Below are 22694 nucleotides of genomic sequence, written 5' to 3' on the forward strand. Positions count from 1 at the left end.
TATCGGATTTTGCTCAAGTTATTGTGTTAATGGCCGAGCGGAAGGACAGACGGTGGACTGTCTATAAAAACTGGGCGTGGCTTCCACCGATTTCGCCCATTTTCACAGAGAACAGTTACCGTCATAGAATCTATGCTCCTACAAAATTTGAGAAGGATTGGTAAATTTTTGTTCGACTTATGGCAATAAAAGTATTCTAGACAAACTAAATGAAAATGGGCGGAGCCACGCCCATTTTGAAATTTTCTTTTATTTTTGTATTTTGTTGCATCATATCATTACTGGAGTTGAATTTTGACTTAATTTACTTATATACAGTAAAGATATTAAATTTTTTGTTAAAATTTGAATTTAAAAAAATTTTTTTTTAAAAAGTGGGCGTGTTCTTCATCCAATTTTGCTAATTTGTATTTAGCACATATAGAGTGATAGTAGTAACGTTCCTGCCAAATTTCATCATGATATCTTCAACGACTGCCAAATTACAGCTTGCAAAACTTTTAAATTACCTTCTTGTAAAAGTGGGCGGTGCCACGCCCATTGTCCAAAATCTTACTAATTTTCTATTCTGCGTCATAACGTCAACCCATCTACCAAGTTTCGTCGCTTTATCTGTCTTTTGTAATGAGTTATCGCACTTTTTCGGTTTTTCTAAATTTTCGATATCGAAAAAGTGGGCGTGGTTATAGTCCGATATCGTTCATTTTAAATAGCGATCTGAGATGAGTGCTCAGGAACCTACATACCAAATTTCATCAAGATACCTCAAAATTTACTCAAGTTATCGTGTTAACGGACGGACGGACGGACGGACGGACGGACGGACGGACGGACGGACGGACGGACGGACGGACATGGCTCAATCAAATTTTTTTTCGATCCTGATTATTTTGATATATGGAAGTCTATATCTATCTCGATTCCTTTATATATGTACAACCAACCGTTATCCAATCAAACTTAATATACTCTGTGAGCTCTGCTCAACTGAGTATAAAAAGGGCTATATATATACCAAATTGCAAGCAAATCGAACCATGAATAGAATTTGATAGAATATACCGGTCCCTATTCCACTTTCCTCAGGAAAATTAAACAGTAAACAGAATTTTATCGAATAGGTAGGTTCATGCTCTACTTTCGGAGAGGAACTTCACAGAAACAAGCTCCGGGTTCACACGATTAATAGCATTTATGACAAGGATCAGCCTGGCCAACTTTCCTAATTTCAATCAAATTGCAACATAAAATGTTTTATGAAGAATAGGTCGGCTTCACATATAATCTTTGTTAAAGAGGAAAGGAAGTACTCCTGTACCGAATTTCAAGCGAATCGCGCCGAAAATAAGATTATTTGGATTACTAGGTCGGCCTTGGTCAATTTCTATGACCAAATTGTGAATCCGAAACAGGGATCGCCACAAGCTTCTTATGGAAGCGTGGCCACACCTACTTTGAAATCCAAAAATAAAAAAATGGCGAAGAAGCTAGTAAAAAGTACACTGTAAAAACTTCGAAAATTCATAAAATGAATTATTTTAGAAAGAAAATTATACATTTGGTAAATCTGATAGAAGGTAAATCCATTCGATTTTTGTTATAATTAATTTTTTATAGTTTTTTTTTGTTTATATTTTTTAAATTTATTTTTATATTTTGAGGTTTTTATTTTTTTGTTTTGTTTTTTAGAAACAAAATAATATAAATAATAATAATTTTGTAGTTCTGATAAAAGAAAAATTCGTTCATTTATTTAATTTAATCTTTTATATTTTTTTGTTTTTATTTTTTGCATAGTTTTTACATTTTTTTGTCTTGTTTTTAATTTTTTTTATTTAATAATATTTCGGAAAGAAGGATGAAACAGGAGATATTAACCTACTGCAAATTGTCCGCAACTAATTTTTCTAAATTTATTTTGATGTTTGTGGTTGATAATTTCAGAAGCGCTTCTAAATGCTGATTTGTAACTCTATTTCTGTTATTTGTTTTTATTTGCTTAAGGAATGAAAAGGAGCTTTCACAAATGTACGTACTACCAAACATTGTATAAAATTTTAAAATTTTTTGACGGAGTAAGGGATATTTCTCCTTGATTACAACTTTCCAAAAATCAATGCCTTTTAAATCTAGTAAATGTAGTTCAGAGTCGCATTGTAATTCGCATAGCTCCACTTGGAGTTCTTGGTTCTGCTCATTTGCATTGCATGTCATGAGTATAAAAAAATTGGTAACATTTACTGATAACTTCAAAGTCTTGGAATCTTTTAGAAAAGCTATTTTTCAAGTCAGCGAGACAAGTTATAAAAAATAGAAATTGTATGTTGAAATATTATATTCACTTAAAACCTACTTTAATGAAGGAAAGTGATAAAGTTTTTCTATATTCAGATCAGCTTCAAGTTAAATTTCGATTACAAAGTTCTGTTCGCTACACAAAGTCAAGCTAAATAAAGCCGGTTAAAAAACCCGGTTATTTTTCATTATATTCTATTAGATAAATGAGGGATAATCTTAAATTAACTTTTCCGGTTAATAACGGTGAAACAAAGCATGCATGTAGATATTCAAACTTATCACTAATATGTATATTCCATATTAAATTTGTTGAGGAATGCTAAAAGCATAACATACCTGTTCTAATGTAAAGGCAACTGCTCTGTTTTTCGCTACACTTCGGTAACCATCATATTCTATAAGTACATATGGTAGCACGAATATCACCAGTTTTTGCACTTTCCTTCATCTCCTGTCATTCTTACATTTTCCTATATAAGATCTTTTGCATGTATAATAATTGCCATTACATTGTTTTCATTATACCGGTATTGAATAAAGTGCATTATTGAACAAAGATCAATTCTTTTCAATTACTCGCCAACATTTTTTAGTTCAAGTGAGACGATATAAATTTTTTTTAGTTCAAGTGAGACGAAATAAATTTTTGTGAGTGCATGTCTAATCTTCATTTTGTTTTCTAAAAAAATTAGCGACAACCAATCAGCGAGCCGAAATTGCGCTGGCACGTACAAACCCAATCGGACTTGGTAGCTTTCAAAATTAACGTATAGCATTGTTTTCTTGAATGCATTCAAAAATACTTTCAACAAAAATTTTGTTTATTTTAAAATTTAATTATTAAATAAATCAAACAAAACTTCAATATTTTCGTACAGGTGAACCAAAAATATACCCGAAAATATTACTTCAAAAGTCATTTTATACGAAATTATAGCAGTTTAGTTCCTAATGGGTACAGCAGAATACATTCGATTGTTACCGAGAGGATAGAATGCGTGCGCGCGGGGATGTGTGGTGCGCTTGCCTGAGCGTTTTACAAAAACAATTGCGTGAAAGCGTTTATGGGGTGGCGATCCCTCATCCAAAACATCGTAAAGCCCCTATTGAACATACAAACACAATTTTATCAAAATCAGTCTTTTCGTTTAGGTGGAGTTGAGTGACAAAACACACCTACAGGAGAAATATAACGCCGCCTAAAGAACCATAACTTCAAAAAATAAAAGTTTTGTCTCAAATGAAAAAAGTGTGAGGCGTGGACAACCCTTACCATTTTAGGGTATGAAAAACCGATAACATACGATTCTCAGACCTACTCAATATGCTCTTGAGAACCGGTCGAGCCGATTCGAAGGAGGTCAACCACGAAAACTGTGACACGAGAATTTTGTATATAAGATTATTGTATCTTTGTTGTTTTTCAGTTCAATTAATCTAAGTGGCTTTATCTAAATTATCGCGTGAAAATTTGGGTCTATTATAATCACACCTATTTTAATTTTGTGCATCCTGATATATATATAAATTTTTTTCCATTGTCATCATTTCCTACGAATGCACATTTGCATATATGTACTTACATCAACGTTCACTCCTGGCAGTGGAAAAGCTTGTCCGGGTGGTTTATCGCGCGGTAAATATCGATAAAACTCGTGCCCATCTTTGTACCATTTTACTGAATATAATGACTCGCCATCTAGATTATAGCGACAGCCAAGTACAGCGCTTTTGAAACGCATTATGTGATTGGGTATTTTTACTTCTGTCATTGTAAGTGAATGGGATATGTCTGAAATGAGAGGAGGTGGAAATGCATATTAAAATAAAATAATTTTGTTTATGTTCACGCATTTTTTGTAATCAATTATTTGAAGTTTATTTTATTAATTGTTTAGGACAAAATTGAAACAACTCAACATCAGGACGAATAAGGGCCACAGCTGTTTCGATTATACCTTGTAAATCTCTTCAAAGCATTTTCTCCCGGAAGTTGGATTTATCCCGCATTCCTGCGATGATAGGACTGTTTACAAACGCATCAGACCATCACCACATCTTGGTGTTATACAAATTTTTCCCATTTGTCTTCTGCTTCATTTATTTTTACTTAGATATGGTACATAATTTTTCTATGTTTGTTTATACATATGTCGGAATAATTGGACGAGGAATCATTACCAAAGACCGATGGATTAAGTGGCGAAGGGTGGAGTCGTGTATAGAAGACCACGGATATGAGGAAAGCTTCTGACCACCATGCACCAGGGAACGGAGAGAGCAATTCTTTTGCATGCGGATCAAATAGATCACTAATGCAGGTCCGTTGTGGCCAAGTATCCTTTTGGTAGCCACTGAGCGGATTTTTAGTGGCGAACTAATATGAGAAACTGGTTAGACCACTCTGACATGATCGGTTTCAGGGCTACCTAGGTGAAACATCGGCGTCTGTATAACACAAGGTGCAGCTGAACGCGGGCATCTGTCTCGAATCAAGCAGAACGATAAATATTTATAATATATATAAAACCACACTCCGATGAAACTTAATTGTTTCGGATAAGAAGGCTACCCTTTACTGATGAGAATGCCTGCAAATGTTTCAAGGACAATGGTTTGATTAGTTGATATCATAGTGAAAGCAAAATACGACAACACCGTCTCCAAGAAATGCGATGGACAGAGCTAGTAAATAAGACAATTGAAAATTGTGAAATTTATTGTAGTGGCCATGCAAATAAGCGCAGCTTCAGCGTGGAATATGGACGTTCATGCTTGTGAAAACCATACGTGCCCGCCTCTGCGTGGCTAAAATTAGGGAACGAAAAACATGGAGAAAGCTTAAATACGGTGCAATCGCAACAGACTGCAAATGATTTCACAACTCGACTCTCACACCAGCTCTCTGAGAGCATTTGTCAATCCGCGCCGTAAATTCTGCTTACTCTAAACAGGAAAAATAAATAAAATGGGTTTGATTGTGAATGCTGTTATCGAGTAAAGAGTCAACGCATATGCGCCTTGGCAGCCACTCTAATTTTGGCAGCCATATTTCCGAAATAGTAAAATACCTCGTTTATTTGGAAATCAGTATTAACACTAACAACGATATCAGCTCTGAAATCCATCACTCTTGCCAATAAGTTCTACCTTGGGGTAGGTAGGCAATTGAAAAGTAAACTCCTCTCTCGGCAAACGAAAGTCATGCTCTAGATGTCACTTATCGTGCCGGTCCTTCTTTATGGTGCAGACCATGACAACATCAGATGAAACGGCTATGGGAGTGTTCGAGAGAAAAGTTCTTCGAAAGGCTTATGGGCCTCTACGCGTTGGCGATGACGCGTACCGAATAAGATTTAATGATGAGCTGTACGAATTTTACGCACACATCAACATCGTTCAGCTAATTAAAACGCATCGGGTACGCTGGCTAGGCCATGTTATGCGAGTAGAAAATAGAGCTCCGGAAAAGGAAGTATTTTTATCGGAACCTACCTATAGAAGCAGAGGAGAAGGACGGCCCCAACTCCGCTGGAAAGATCAGGTGAAAAAGGATTAAATCTCCCTTGATGTGACCAATTGGAGCCAGGTAACCAAAAAAAGAAGCGACTGGCTAGCCTTTTTGGACGGCTTTAACCGGCTAACTGGTTAAGCGCAAATTAGGAAAGTTTATAACTTGCCAAAATTCGTATTCCATCAAGTTAGGCGCTCTAGACTGAAATTTACACATCATGAAATGTTTTGTTCGACAACGACAATCATTTCAAACTACTCGCAACAGAAGTCGAAATGTTAGTTTCAAACGAGTCTTCAACTATAATAGGGGAAATTATTTGAAGCACGTCATTTTCCTAATGTACGTTATGGCTCTTTGCATGTAAATGTAAAAAGTTTTGACTTTAAGATGAACTCACTTTGACTTCTTCAGGCTCAATACTAAAGATCCATTAGTTTTTTTTTTTTTACCCTGCAACAAATATCTCCGTAAAGCTCCCCTAGACAGTGACGCAGGTGGTGATGATAATGGCTTTCATTTCATAGCTTCACATGATAAATTATTAGATACAATGTATGAGTATGTATGTATGAAAGCAGAAAAAAAGTGATGACTGTGTCTGAGGACAAATATTATCTTGCGCAAAGGGAAATAGCTATTCACATGTAAACTGACATATGTAAATTTTTTTAAAGAAACGCATAATGACGCAGCATTATGTACGCTGAGACAAAGCAAATACGCGACAAACGCCTAGACAGAGATGAAGGACACCTAAACCGTATACAGATGCATAAAGAAAGCAAAGATAAATGAAAAAAGCTTGTAGAAACTATGGAATCGCGGAAGATCATCATCAGTGCGCACATCCGTTCGTACAAACATACTTTTTTTCGTATTTGTAAAGTAAAGTTATAACAAAAGCATAACCCCTAACAAACAAAACATTGTGCAAGTAAGTGAAGACTGCAAAACAATGAACTTTTAAGCCTAGGATGCAATATCATTAAGAGCAGGCTCTAACATTTATGATGCAACTAAGATGAATGGTGAATATACAATGCATTAGTAAGTATGTGTGTGTGTGTATAAGTTTTCAACTCCTTTTGAGCTTACCAGCAACAACAAACATGCATACTTCACAACTAAACTGCAATGCGTTGGCTTTAGGAGACACACACAAATGGGAGAATAACGGATTAGCAGGAAAAATTCCTCTCACGTGCCACATGCTTTTGTGCAAAGAACTCACAAAACAAGCACATCCACATCATGTGAACTTGAATGCAAATAAGTGTTTGCTTATACTATGTCAACTTTACATTTGCATGTGTGAGTGTGTATGTGGCACATGTGAGTATGACATCAAAAGATAAACGTATGCTGGTGTGCTGCACCTTTCGTTGAATATAAAAGTTATGCCAGCATCTGTGGCAAAATTCACATCCTTTGCAATAACACAGACACATACACGCAAGATAGCATGCATGTATGAGTAATTTGCATCCTTTGTTGTTGCATATATTTAAGATTCGTTGTTTATTTGAACTATGAAAGCAAAAGCAACACAATTATTTCCTTAGCTTTAAGAAAATATGCGACTGCTGATGTCTCATTTGCTTGCTGTGAAAGCTCTATTTTTAAACACAGAATAAAAGCGTTTTTATGAATTTGCTATGGAAATAGCAATTTATATGCAAGTGCCAGAGTAGCTGGCTGCAGCGGCAATGATAGGCAGCAATTAAATAAGACATCTGTTCTCCTGTTGTCTCCAATAAGGGCATTCCAACGAGCTGCTAGCTCTGGATCACGATCAAATTACACTGGAACGATCCGATGAAGTTAAAAAACTAGTATTATTCGTTCTTTAGATCCGCGTTTCCCAAAATAAAAACTGTGGCTGTGCGAGTAAAACTAAAATCATCTTATTGGTAGTAGTTTAGTTGTTGATGAAAAATCAATGATATAAGACGTATGCACGCATGTTTGTTAACACACAAAAAGTAATTCGTAAATTAGTCACACAAATACGACTTTATTGCTTGAGTCTAAGGAAAAATTTAAACAAAATAAATTGTTAACATTAAACCATGAAAGCATTCTGCGCATGAGCGTTTGTTTGCAAAATATCTTTTCGCAAATGCGCAAATAAACAATAGTCTCACCCGATGTTGCTACTCATTCAGCGACAACTAAATACGAATAAAAGCGAAAGAGAATAAAAATACGTGTGAAGTGGCGCCAATAAGTATTTCACTAAATAAGGACCGCTGCTTTAGATCTTGCCACAAATGCGAAATATATTTTCATATAAAGTTATATGTCGGGAGTGGTATCAAAAGATGCGTTTTGGGCCTGGTAACAATCGGCTAAGGCAAATATCAAAGGATGTATTTCTCTCAGAAGCTATGTCCAAAAAATAACTGCACAGTTTGTCGTGGGTTTTGTATTTTTCATACTTTGTTTAAGAAAGAAATAAATAAATAAATTCTTGGCGCGATTTACCTTTTGGTCTTCCAATTTGCTTCGAGCTCCTTTATAGTTTTTCCTACAAATTAATAGGATGACACCTGGACAGGTTCCAGCGGATTAGGGGGCTTAGAATATACCCACAGCAGGTACGCTTGTCGTTAGAGGCTACTAAAATACTGAAATGATTCAAAGGGATGGTCCTATTAAACCATTCCTGAGATGGTGGGGCTTGTACTTTAATTGAGATTGTTACAGTATCGTACCAGATATATATCCAGCAAAGGATCACCAATATCGATAACAGTCCTCAAAACCTTCTGGGAATATCCTTATCGCTACAACGACAACAACAAAGGGGTCTAGACGTTTTATGCAGATTTTGAATGGCAGCTGCAAAGCAGATACAATTTTCACTGATAAAATTTTCATGGCAGAAATACACACGGACTATTTTCCATATCACTGGCGAGATTCGACTCCGCTTTGAAAAATTTGTTTCTTAGTCCTTGATTTAGCTGTCTTTGGCTTGAGTTCTGAGAAGTGGAAAAAATTGGTAATTATTAGACACCATAGTGCATATGCCTGTAAATTATAGCAAGAAAAAAGGATTAGCTGTCAAAAATCTACCACAAAAAATGTGATCAACAGATTCACCATGTGGATCCTAAATTTGTCTCGACGAATATCAGGATCACAACGCTCTTGTTGCATTTACGTCTTAAATTTTTATCGGTATCTGGATAAGTGTTCATTGGAACTCAGTCAATATGTTCATATTTGTCTATGTTTGTTGTATGTGTGTATTTACTAAATTTGAGAGCTGTAACTTCTGTATCGCAAATATTAAGAGCAGCTGTACTAATTTAAAGGCACTCGTGGAATTGAAATCTGCGCAAGCTCAGGATGGATAGAGCTTAAACAAGTTTCCAAAATATTAAAATGACCATTTCTCGGCAATGATTAGACAAGCCCTCCAAGTGCACTTCTGCCATGAAAACCTTCTCAGCAAAAAATGCGTCTGCCTTTGTTTTGACAGTTCGGTGCTGGAAACATGTAGACCAGCAAATTTTTATTGAACACGATAAAAGCAGTAGTTGTATAATGCGCCAAATTATTATTGTAATTATATATATTTTTGATGTCGAAACATTTTTGCTCACGGTATAGAAAAATCCAGAATGTAAGTATTAGGAAAGGATAAACATAAGCAGTCGAATGGCGTAAAACATAATATAATCCTAAGTGTAGTTACTATACAGTAGCTTAATGTGCGAGAAATATATGCAATAGAGTTGATTTGAACGAAATCAGACAGAAAATTAAGGCAAGACGTGTTTTCAACTTGTTATTGAAGTGTTTACATTTTGTTATCGAATGTGTCGGTTTGCTATAGACGGGTTATGGGCGTGATATCTATTTCTTATCGACGAGTTATCGGTTTAATTTCAGGTGCTTATTAGTCGAGGTATGGACAAGTTACTTACGACAACAAAAGTTATCAGTGAGTTACCGGTTTTCTTATCGAAAAGTGATAGTTTTCTTATAGAAAATAAAAGGTATTGATTTCCGAAAAGTGATCTATTATTTATCGAAATGTTCCGATATGTTATGAAAAAGGTATCTGCTTGTTAACGAAAATTTATAGATTTGTTAGCAAATTGCTATAGGTATGCCACCGACTATATAGCACAATGTTATCGATTCTCTATCGAAAATGTATCGAAATATTATTCGAAAGTTATCAATTTGATATCGAAAAAATATCGTTTTTTGTGGGAACATTGTCAATGTGTTTTACAGCGGTGTTATGGATATGTTATCGACTTTGTTATGAAAAGAAAAAGCCTTAATATAAAACCGATGACACATCCGTAACGTCTCCTTTAACTTACCGATAAGAAACCAATAAGTAGCCCCTGAGTCGATGATAACAAGCACAAAATAAACCGATAAATTGGTGATGATAATTCGCTATCGCTAATCGATAACAATCCGATAGTAGATCAAGCCGGCGAATCTAAATCTAAAAACGCTCGAATTTATTTGTTACTAATAAAATTACTCCTTTTGTGGTTTAGCTTCATCGCCAGGGCAAGTTATAGTTAACGTAAAAAACATAAGTTCTCTAGTTAAATAACAGTACGGCTGCACATCAAACTTCACGAGTATTTCATACTTACGCTTTTTTCTTAAGGTTAATCGCAATTTGCTCCATATGAACATATTTGACTTAAAAATAAGCTTACAGAGCTTCCAAAAAATAATTATCAAAAACCAACGATAAAAACTTGCTACTGCAAATATGCATACCAGAAAAATTTCTTGTTTCTATAATTCTTAATCCATTTTAAGACCACCCCTGTGTTCTATGAATAATTTATGAATCTTCAATTCGAATTCAAACGAGTAAATGAGCTTATCATAAAAACATGTTTAGGAGATATAAGCCGTTTAATTCATACCAAATTTGTTTTCTTGTATTTTCTTTAGACTTTGTGGTAAGTTTTTTTCACAACAGGTGATTGGGTTTTTGAAGATTTTAGATTGCAATGCTCAAGCCCCAGAAAATGAGTGGAAAAGCAAAAGCTTTATTGCGTGGGTGTTCTATATACCATGCACATACATATATGTATTTAGAGGCATTAGATTAATTTACCAGAAACCGTTAATAGTACCTCAGAATTGCTATTTCTTTGAGCAGTTCGAACTAATTGAAACATAGATTCATAGACAACGTGTTGAAGTTTATAACAATTGACGCGTCTGGACAAATACTTTTACAGACTACTGCTTTGTGTGGGGCGAAAAAAAATTACTGCACCAGCTACCGTTAATTTACAAATTTCGTGGAGTCTACAAATATTAATTTTGTCCTCCTCTCGTTAGCTCGAGCTTCGATACCTCTGCTAATACAATTGTAGCTCGGTTGATCGAGAGTGGGTATCCTCATCCTTAGTACGACTATGCTGCGGCAGTAGTCGATAATCCGATGCCCGTTTTAGCAACGTAAGTACGATAGCCCCGACTTATGTAAGGTCTGAGAATGCAATTGTGTCCTTTGTCGTAGGAAGAACAAAATAGTCTTGTTGTACCGCACGACGGAAGTCCTGACTTTAACATTCCCAGTTGTAAATGAGAAAGCGTCAAATGGAGATGCAAAAGTGGCAATGACAATTATATACTTTAAATGCAAAAGCGTCATTCAGATATGAGGAAACGTCAGTTGTAATTGAGAGTAGTCATTTGTAAATAAGAATACCCATTTGTAAACGCGTAAACGGCACTTAGTCATAGTCACTTCTAAATAGCAAATCCACAAATGCTCACCAGCAAAGCGTCAATTGTAACTGAGAAGAGTCAGTTATAAATGGGAATAGTTAACTAAAAATACAACAGCGGGATATGGGATTAAGAGTAGTCAATTGTTAATGCGACAGCGTCATTTCGATAGGAGAATAGGTATTTGCAAAAGGAAAAGCATCAAATGAAAATGCGTTATTTTTAGTTGGGAATATAAAAAGTTAAAAAATATACATATTAAACGAGCCGGACCCGTACGTATCTTGCGCAAAAAATATAAAAGTCTCATATCAAATATCAACAGAAATCAGCTGTTCTATCAATCAAACATCTATGAACTTACATACGCTTGCGCTGCCATCTGGCGAATGCTAGCAACTGCCGGTAATGCAGTGTTAGTTCAATCAAATTTTCCCAACAGTGCCCTAGTACAAATATATTGCTTTGTGTGCTCACAATCGTTTATTTTAACAAATTATTTTAATAAAATATAGCTAAACAAAAGGTTTGGATTCCAAGTAAGCGCGAAAAGAGGACCTGTATATAAAAAAGTAATTAGAAATAATATATTAGATGTGCAAGAATGAGCATATCCTGAAAGGATAATAGCATTTCATGTGAAATTTCCCATGTTCCGACTGACATATCATAGAGTGAGCGAGCAGTTTCTTCTAGTTACAGTTGGAGTAGTGTCTTCCGGTTACAGTTTTCTTCGATTCATTCACCAATTGTTCTAAATATTGCAGCTCTTGCCGCACAGCATGCTTTTACTTTTTTCCAAGGAGTATATCTCTATCTCTAAAGTCAGCACTAACGACCGCAGCACGGTGGGGTATTTGATCAATCTAGCTGGCCAGAGGTCGGTTTTTCAAAATAGTCCAATTTTTTTTTAAATATACTCCATGGCGTTCCTAGGTGTCCACTGAATAATATACATACCCCAAAACCCATCTGCAACGTCAACGGAACCAACCGCGCACATTTAAAGTTGTATAAAAATTGTGTGCATTTCGATGTACTTTTGGATTAAAAAGTAATATACCCTTCTAACCTATATACTTGTACACTTGTTTAGTATTAATCAAATCTAGTTACAATTCCTTTTAGGAGAGGTAAATGTATTTTTAATTCATATGTCAGATTTTTTATACCGCATGTTTTAACTGATTTGTGGTACTTGTAATACTACTACTTTTGAATATTAAATTTTTGAAAAACCTTGCAAACAAAAAGATATATCTTTTTTTCATGGCATACCATGTCAGTAATTTTTTGGCAATACATAAGCTTGTGTTTAGTACAAAGTTTAATAACAAAAACGGCTGCGCATACCCGCGATTTTTTGAGTCGTGATCAATTTTGTAAGAGACTGATACCACTATTGGCAAAAGGCGGCAACCTTGTGAAAACATCCTCAGTGGCAACACCTAGCTGAAAAGTCTTAAAATGTAATACTATATCGATGTACCAAATTTGATTAAAATCGGTTAAGCTGTTTCCGAAATGGTAGTGGGTATACAAAGAAATATAAAAAAGAAGGTGAGGTGGCAACCCTAAGTGGCAACCCTACTTAAAATTATCAACAGAAATGCGGAGTAAAATAATTTTCGTTTTATACCCATATTGGCATACATATCTCATGTAATGCCAAAAAGGGACTCAGGGTCCCTCCGAAACCGGGGGCTCGATCCATAGTAAATCTGCGCGGAACACCGTGAACGTACTGTCAAATATTTCCTTTCATAAAAATGAAGTGAGACAACTACTTTTTTAACAGAAATAACTGCTGTTTTAGCTAAATTTATCAAATACCCCACCGTGCGTAGTGCCAAGGGCAGTACTTTCGTTCCCGAATGGCATGGAGCGTTGTTGCGCACCAAAACTTAGATGTTTAAATGATTCGCCTACAATACGCAACGTTGATCAATCGCCTTCGAATACTTCGTTTATCATTTCCCATTTGCACGTGACTGTTTTCATTTCTATATGGCGTTTATTATTATCATTTATTTCTTTCCCTATTGCCGAAGTGCTGGGCCACCTAATTATTGGACCTGCGGCATTCAGTGATGGATTTCACGTTAACGACACTTGCAACTTAAATATATCACTACACTTTCTCGTAAAGAGGACTGGTTCGTTTTTTACCGTGTTATCTCATAGAACTGAAATTATAGTCCAAAGAAAATCTTGCACCGCTTGCCTTTTTGTGAAGCAGATAGCAATTACTATCGAATTCGCTTTAGCAATAGCGGATCCTTAGAAGTAATATTTTTGTAAATATTTGCCGTAAATAATAAATATAAATCTGAATACACTAAAACATATTTACACAACGATTGCTTACACAGCACTGACAGGTCCATAAATTAAACTTGCCTCCTCTTTTATAAATATGGAAAATGTGCACATACGAGCTCCTTTCAAAGTTATAAGTGTGGGCGTGTGATTTCTTTTTTTTCACGCTTCCGTGGCGTGGTACCGCCTTTTCGCTAACTGAGCAATCGCCCGTTTTTCGCTACATTGCCGTTTGCTTGCGCATTTCACCGCTTTAGCTTACAAGCGTGTGTGTGTGTGTGTGTGTGTGTGTGTGCGTTGCTTGTAGGACAAACAATGCTGCTAAACTGTTGAACAATGAAGCCAAAAGGCAAATGCACAACATGAAAGCGTTATTTCTCCATTTTATGAAGAATGTAGTAAACACTATGCTATGTTATGTTATGTATGCAACAGTGCGGTGCGGAAAACTAAATGCTACGGAGAAAATCAATTTCGTTCCCCATTTGCAGTTGGCAATTTGCATAATAAGGTCGTTTGGCGCAATTTGCATGTGAATGTAATAAATTCACTGTCTATGCAGCTTTATGTATGTATTTATAAGACGTGGTAGGTTTGTGTAAGCTATCATCAATAGGCTGGATTCAAGCTACCAGTTTAACGTTTTTTGCTGGTTTTGTTGCTATTTTTGTAATTACTTATGTATGTTGCGTATGTAAATTCTTGGTAAATACTTATATGCTGGTATCGGTGACGTACAATAGTGTCAATGGAACTAACGTCAATTGACATTAATGCGCTTTTGTAAGAGAATTAATGTCAATGACACTAATTCCAAATAAGAAAGAGAACTAATGTCAATTGACTTAAGTACGCTTTGGGACTATTCAACGCCGCCCAAGCAAAAAGGATCTGGGAGTAATGAGAATATGACCTGCGTTGAGCTGGCCAAATTTACACTCCATAATTTTTGAAAGACGCCGCAGGCGAAAATTTGGAATAAAAAATCTGGCCATTTTTTCAATATTTAAATATCGTATCTATCTATATATATAAAAAGAAGTGTACATTTTGATTGTCACTCCATACAGGAAGGAGAGATGATGGTTAGTTGATTTTGAAATCCCAAATCGGTTTAGCCAATCTTGAGTTATGATTTTTTTTTTAGAAAAATACTATATAAAAGAAAGTCGTGTTAGTTATACTACACATAACATAAGAACGGATGAACTAATTTGGCTGAAAATTGCTGGAGATGTAGCTTATAACCAGGGAGCGGACATACGATACTTTTTATCCCGTTCTGGTTGGGGTCTTGAGATCAAAACGTGGACCTGTGTAATCCTGGGATGTGTTTGTACAATATGCGTATAGAATGTGTTTATACAATATGGATATCAAATGAAAGCTGTTGTTGAGTGCTTTACTACAGTGTAGTCTTTATACCAATTCGTGACTAGGGTCTCGAGATATAGCCAAACTGTGGACCCGGGGCACCCCTAGAATGTTTTTATACAATAGAATATCAAATGAAGCTGTTGATGAATGATTTAGTACAGCGTAGTTTTCATACCTATTGGTGACTAAGGTATCGAGATATAAGGCCAAAACGTGGACCCGGGCACCCCTAGAATGTGTTTATAAAATATGGATATCAAATGAAAGCTGTTGCTGAGTGCTTTACTGCAGGGTAGTTTTCAATCCTATTGGTGACTAGGGTCTCGAGATATAGGCCAAAACGTGGAACAGGGCACCCCTAGAATGTTTTTATACAATTGGATATCAAATGAAAGCTGTTGATGAGTGCTTTAGTACAGGGTAGTTTTCATACCTACTGGTGACTAAGGTATCGAGATGTAAGGCCAAAACGCGGACCAGAGCACCCCTAGGATGTTTTAATACAGTTGGATATCAAATGAAAGATGTTGATGAGTGCTTTAATACAGTGTAGTTTTCATACCTATTGGTGACTAGGGTCTCGAGATATAGGCCAAGACGTGAACCCGGGCACCCCTAAAATGTGTTTACACAAAATGGATATCAAATGAAAGCTGTTGATGGGTGCTTTAGTACAGGGTAATTTTCATATCCCTGGGTGACTAGGGTTACGAAATAAAGGCCAAGATGTTGATCAGGGTAATACTAGCATGTGTTTTTACATTTTGGGTGTCAAATTTAAGCTGTTGATGTGTGGTTTAGTGCAGAGTAATTTTTATATCGCTGTGTGACTAGGGCTCGAGATATAGGCCAAATCGTGGACCCGGATAACCCTAGAAGGTGTGAAAGCTGTTGATGTGTGCTTTAGTACAGAGTAATTTTTATATCGCTGAGTGACAAGAGTCTTGAGATATAGGCCAAAACGTCGACCAGGATACCTGTACAATGTGTGTGTAATATGGATATCAAATGAAAGCTATTGCTAAGAGCTTTAAAGTAATTTCCATTGTAATATTCGATTTAGTAGCATCAACCTGGCAAAACTAATAAATAAGCATGCGAAGCCGAAATAAAAACATTAATTAATAATACCCACATACCTATATATGTCCTATTCGATTTGCCTGAAATTTGGTGTATTAATTTGCCTGTATTAGTATTTACGATCCTTTTTTCCGGGAACTTGACCAGAGACGGACTGGGACTGGGATTAGGACCGCCTTCTGTGACTGGCAATAAGAGATGAAGGAGAATGAGAAGAACTTGAGAGAAGAGAAAAAAGGGTAGGAGAAGGAGACTGAGAAAAGGATAGAGTGAGACGAAGATGGAGATAGATGAATCGAAAAAACGGGGGGAGGAGTGAATAAAAGATTAAGAAAAATATAAGAGGGGGAGGCAGCGTTAGACGGAAAGGGCTTATTAAGATGTATGCAGATAGACCAAATTTAGGGCAGAGCAACATCTGCCTGGTCTGCTGGTCGTAATATGAAAAGAAAATTTTAAATTAAAAAATGTGGCGCTTTTTTTACTTTAATAATTAATGTCAAAAAAAAAAAATGTAAGTATTATTGTAATAGACAACTAAAATTTGGAACTAAAATTTGTGCGACTTTTATTCTAAAGATCGGAGGTGTTGTCCATAAGAAGTTTCTAACGACAACTCTCTTTTGGATTTGGAATTAATGTCACTGATATTAATTCTCTTTCAAAAGCGTAATAATGTCGCTGCTATCAATTCATTTGTTTGCGGTGCTGTAGAGCCCCTGTTGGGGAAGCCTGTAGCCTTAAGAAATGCACAACATGAAAGCGTTATTTCTCCATTTTCTCTTCCCTTAATTTTCACTTCTCTTAAGTTCGATGTATGTCTTCCACTTCATTATAAGTGTAATTATACATAACAGAACCGCTCTAGAACAATATTCTATAAAAGCGTGCAATTACTGGCGATGAAGCTCATATGCGATAATAGGTAGGATGGCACGGAGGTAATTAGCTCGGCTTGGGGGTTTATCTATCTGCTCGAACGTTAATTTCCAACACCTTGTTATTTGCTAGCCAGACTATTTTTATTTTCTTTTCGCCAAAGTTGGGAGGTGGGAGGAGTATTTCATAAGCATCTTCTCTGCTGTCTAGCAATGAATAGAAGGACCCTTTGACCAGGTCACCAATATCATTTATGCAGGAGCCTACCCAGTTTTAAAGTTTCTCTGTCAACGTCGGCAGGGTCATCTGTCATCATGCATATGCGGCCTTTTATGCAGATTGCAGCTAGATTGTTATTTTTAGCCGTGAATGTGATTATGAAGACTCTTTTTCATGGCAAAAGCAACAGCTCCGAGTTATAATTATCTTGTCACGCCCCCTTTTATATAAGTCACAGAACTCTACCGTATTTCTGCCTTTCTTGTTCATAGCACCATTTGTATGAATCTGATGACTTGGCCTTCACAGAGGACATCAAATATCGTTCACACGTTCCATCAACTGCAAGAGGCCAGACTTTTAATTTACATGGTCACAAATCATGTTCTGAAAACGTTTGCTGTGTACATCAGAACAAAATAAAATAATTAAAAAAAAATTTCAAATTAAACGGTTTTATTGAAAACAAATTTCTATTGAAAATCATAAGTAAGACGAATTGGACCTTGACCAGGTTATGCTACGCCTCACAATTTTAGAAATTTCACACGCCTAACACTTTTATTTATTTATTTGTCTGATCAACGCCCTAGGTTGATTAGGAGTGTGATGACTAGTACCTATAACCTACCTAATTATTTTCTAGATTTTAGTATTACCCTGCAAAAGTCGCGAGTACTCCATGTATGCATGTACGGAGTACTCGCTATGGGCCAACCGAGTGCTCCAAATTAACCACAATTCATACAAAAATATGGTCCAATTAACATTGCGATGTCCTAGGACTGGACCATATACTCCAGCTTCGCATTACATCAGAATATTCCATGGAGTACCCACCGTCCAATAAACATCATGTAGTGATTAAAATCGTTAAAAACGAGCAATGATCGGCTTACAATATGTTCGTGTAGAAACATGAGTTGGTCCATTGCTGCATTACAGTGGAGTATAATGGTAGGTACTCCAGTAGGCCACATGATCCAAGGTTTTTTAATAATATATTTTTACTTAATGCAAGTATTGTTTTCAATGAAACCGTTTAACTTAAACATTTTTTTTTATTATTTTATTTTAAAATTTTTTAATTCTTTAGTTAATTGCCTATTATTTCTTATTATATATAGTTCATTTAGTGACTCATTATTACAAGGAATCTTTACTGATAATTGTAATGTAATGTAATGTAATAATGTAATGTATTTATTTATTACGGCTTTCCTAAGCCTAACTTAAATCTATTTTACATGTTTCTAATTATCTTCTGGACTATGCAATCTAGAATAGTTACATCTATGTCCTACCTTGGAGTACTATTTGTTACAATCTACGCCCTCAATACATAATCCTTCCAAAGACTTTACTCCACTCAGCGCCAGATATGCTTGTCTCTCCTCGAATCCCAAAGTATTTTGATGAAACTTCTACCGAACTATAGATAATAATTCTTCCAAATATGAACCTAATCTGACCAAACTTACGATTTTTTTGAATATCTCGATCCTGGCGCCACCTAGCGGCGACTGGTTTTCATAGGTCTCCAAATATGAGCCAAATTGTGTTCGCTACACAGAGTCAAGCTAAATAAACCCGTTTTAAAGAGGCATGAATACTAAGTACTCGTCAAGTTCGATGTGTAAAAGTATATGCTTTTAGTTAACCAAAGCTCACCCAGGAGTTAAAGATGCACCAAAATGATTTCGAACTTTTACCCAAAAACTTCGTTGGTTTCTTATTTGCAACAGTCGGTACGTACAAATAAATTTTTGACTATCGCCTAATTATCGACAGGGAATTATTTGTTACGGCTGATTATTTTTTTTCTTATTATTATAGCCGGTTACAGATGTATTATCCATTTTATAGTGAAGTTTAATGGGTATCTGTTTCATAGCAAACAGTGGAGTCGTCGATAACAAATTGATAACACATGCGCTATGATAGAAATCTTAAGAATTATGATAAAAATAGCTACCTTTTCGATAACGAATTGATAACTTTTCGATAGACAATCGATAACATGCTGATTATAAACCGATAATTTTTTCGATAACAATCAACACTTTATCGATATCAAATCGATATTTTTTCAGTAACAGAATAACAAGCCGATGACAAATTGTTAACAATGTGGTTAAAAATCAATTTTTTGACGATAACAATCTTTGATAAATTTGATAGCACATCAATGACCTGTCGAAAGATTTTTGAAAATATAAACATACATTTTAGAGGAATAATCGATATTAAACCTATTAAAACCCGATAACTTGTACACAAAAAATCAGTTATTCATTGGTAACTTTTTTTGTCGATAGCAAATATATAATACTTCCATAACCAAAAAATATCTCGTCATACCTCGTCGATAACATACATATAAAAAAACGATGACTCATCGATAACAAATTGAAAACTTGCCGTACTGCTTTGGTTTCGGCTTCGACTTTGACTTCGACTTTTACAGTACACACAACGCTAACGTTTTATATTCCGTCATACAGCAAACTACTTCTAAAGACTACTCTTACACTTATTACGCTTACGTTGCACGATTTTCAGTTGAGTTACATATCTGCTTACTAATTTTCGCTCGTCCTAGCTCCTCTGTTGTTGCTGTTGTTGCAGCAATATAGTCACTCCCTGAAAGGCTTGGGTAGAGTTATCGATATTGATGGTCCTTTGCCGAATGCAGAGCCGGCACGTTCCGGTAACAAACATCACTAAGGTACTAGCTCGACAATCTCGGGGACGATTTGAGAAGAGTAACTTATTTATGCAGAAGAGATCCCTGCACTGTTCGCAACACCCCATGTAGTAATATCTGTGAATTTTCCCATCAAGTACGCAAATTGTGCTGTGAAAAGAGGAGTCTTATCAAGTAGTCCCTTAGGTGTATATCAAGAAATCTATCAAGGTGTGAGAGTTGTTGGCCTGAAATATTTTGCCAGCTCATGCCTTTTTATCCCGACTAAGAGGCTTTAATGAACGCATACAAGGAAAGAAAGTACAGGAAATCTTAACTTATGCCAGAATTTGTCTTATCAAAGCGTCATTTGCTTCGTACGTTCTTTGGCTAAGTTTGTGATGATAACTCCGTTCTCTTGGCAACACTAAACATTTGCTAGGACTTAGCTCTAGCAAATCTGCCACACCTAGTAGATGGAGCCTTGACCTAGCAATCGCAGGATATGAACATAACGCCCAGCCCAATTATCAACCCCACCAATGCGATGCAAATCCTGTTGCAAATATTCATTTATCATACTCATATTTAATAGGTAGGGCTTTGACAACCCCAGGTTCCTCTCGGAACTAGTGGATTGGGGCGAGCTAGAACAATCAAAGTGGACTTATTAAATCGTTACCGGGATGGTCGGGCTAGTATTTCAATGGTGCTTGTTACCAGAACGTACTGTTATAGTGCAGAGTTTGTATGTGCATCTTGAGCCTAAATCTCCTCTCTTTAGGGATATGAACAACTTTGTTAGTCTAATATCATAGGATTTTCGAGTGATCTTAGATTGTTTCCACGCCCTTTCTGCTTGTTGGACCATTTGCCGCTATTTTCTCCTTTTGATTTCTACCAAACCTATTGAGTTGCCTACTGAGGATTCTTCGAGTGTTGCACCCTCCTTTGTCAGCTCAGTTTAGAGAATAACAAATCCAACAAATTTATGGAATAGTTTCATTATTACTGATTTATTTTGTAGAGTATTTGGAGTGTTTTTTTGGATATATAGAACTCATCCTGAACAACACTCAACAAGAGAATTAGTAAGCAGAGAAAACTAACACTGTAAATAGTGCCACTTTTGAAAATCATAGAATGACAATTTCATATGTATGTACATACACATGAATTAAAGGAGCTTGAAATTCCATCAATATATAAGCAAATAGTAATGTATGCATGGGTTTGTATTTACCTCCCTGGTACATAAGTTTGTATTTACCTCCCTGGTACATAAGAATATTCATCTACATATATGCAAAAATTTTAATTGCTTATATTTCAAGGTCCTGCTCCTTTAGATTTTAATACCTTTTGTAAATTAAGAACCGAAAACACCAACAAGCTTTGTCGAATTTGTGGTTAAAATGCACTGAAAGTTGACGTTATGCTTTTGAATAAAAGGACTATGCACATACATACATACTTATGCATGCGTTTTACTTATTTGTATAAAAATTAATGTCGCTTAAGGTTGGTAAAAAACATATTTAGTTTGTTTTTATTCAAGTATTCGCATATTTTATGAGAAGGAGGAAGGACACATTCACTTGTGTGTGAACTTTGTTTTTTGATGTTGGTAAAATGCTGTTCCTCTGCTTTTTATAATGGGCTCGTATGTATGGGTGATATGTGTGTGGGTGCATTCAGTCATATATCGAGCTTTCCATGGAAAATCGTACATTTTCGTCTTTTTTTGAGGGAACTCCTTATTTGTTTTAAATGCCAGTATATTTCGAATGTTTCCCACCTCAACGTACCAAGGAAGAAGAATTAAAAAAAAGTGCCAGATTTCTGAAAGAACGATAACGGAAGCCTGGTAACTGACGAGCAGCGCATTCTTCCAGATTCGAACTTAAGTGTACTCTGCCAATCCACAAGAAGGGCTATGCATTAAAACGCGCCAATTAGAGCGCAATCAGCCTGCTTAATATCGCGTATAAGGTACTATTTAGCGTTCTGTGAAAAAAACTAAAGCCAATAGCCAAAACGGCTTAAGTACGGCTTAAGACTTGGCAAATCTTATCAGATTTTCACGATGCGCCAGATCCTGGAGAAGACATCGACTCTCATAATATTTTCGTTAACTTCAAAGCAGTCTTTGATGGTGCGAAAAGAAGCTGCTTGTACGCTGCTATAACTGAATTTGAGTTCCCTGAAAAGTTAATAAAGTTCTGCCAAATGACAACAACACCATCACCACCAACTCCGCTAGGAATGGGGAAAGACCCATCCAAGCCATTCTAGCAGCAGAACCAAACGGTGATGGTACAATCAATAATCTACAAGCTCTAATCTGCAAAAACTGGCGTATGCTAATGATATATATATTATTGGCCTGAACAAACGAGCTGTGAATTCTACCTTCGCGGGAAGTAAGCCAAAAAGTCGATCTTACGACAAATGCGAACAAAAAGAAGTATTTGCTATCATCCAAGAAGGAATCAGCACATATGCGCCTTAGAAGCCACGTCTCTGTTGAGAGATAAAAGCTCGAGACTGTGAAGGATTTCGTCTATTTATGAACCATAATATAAA

The 22694-nt window shown here is 36.0% G+C and overlaps 1 protein-coding gene across 2 annotated transcripts in view; it reads right to left on the reverse strand.

The window, feature by feature from the left end:
• The window catches only part of beat-IIIa (beaten path IIIa), a 267160-nt gene that overhangs the window by 98603 nt on the left and 145863 nt on the right, over nt 1–22694 (reverse strand). For both annotated transcript variants that reach the window (XM_067769858.1, XM_067769859.1), the window contains one exon: nt 3882–4090. In XM_067769858.1, coding sequence (XP_067625959.1) covers nt 3882–4090 — 209 coding nt within the window. The remainder of the gene's footprint in view (nt 1–3881; nt 4091–22694) is intronic.

The sequence above is a fragment of the Eurosta solidaginis genome, chromosome 2 (assembly GCF_040869045.1).
Source record: "Eurosta solidaginis isolate ZX-2024a chromosome 2, ASM4086904v1, whole genome shotgun sequence".
Classification (NCBI taxonomy): Eukaryota; Metazoa; Arthropoda; class Insecta; order Diptera; family Tephritidae; genus Eurosta; species Eurosta solidaginis.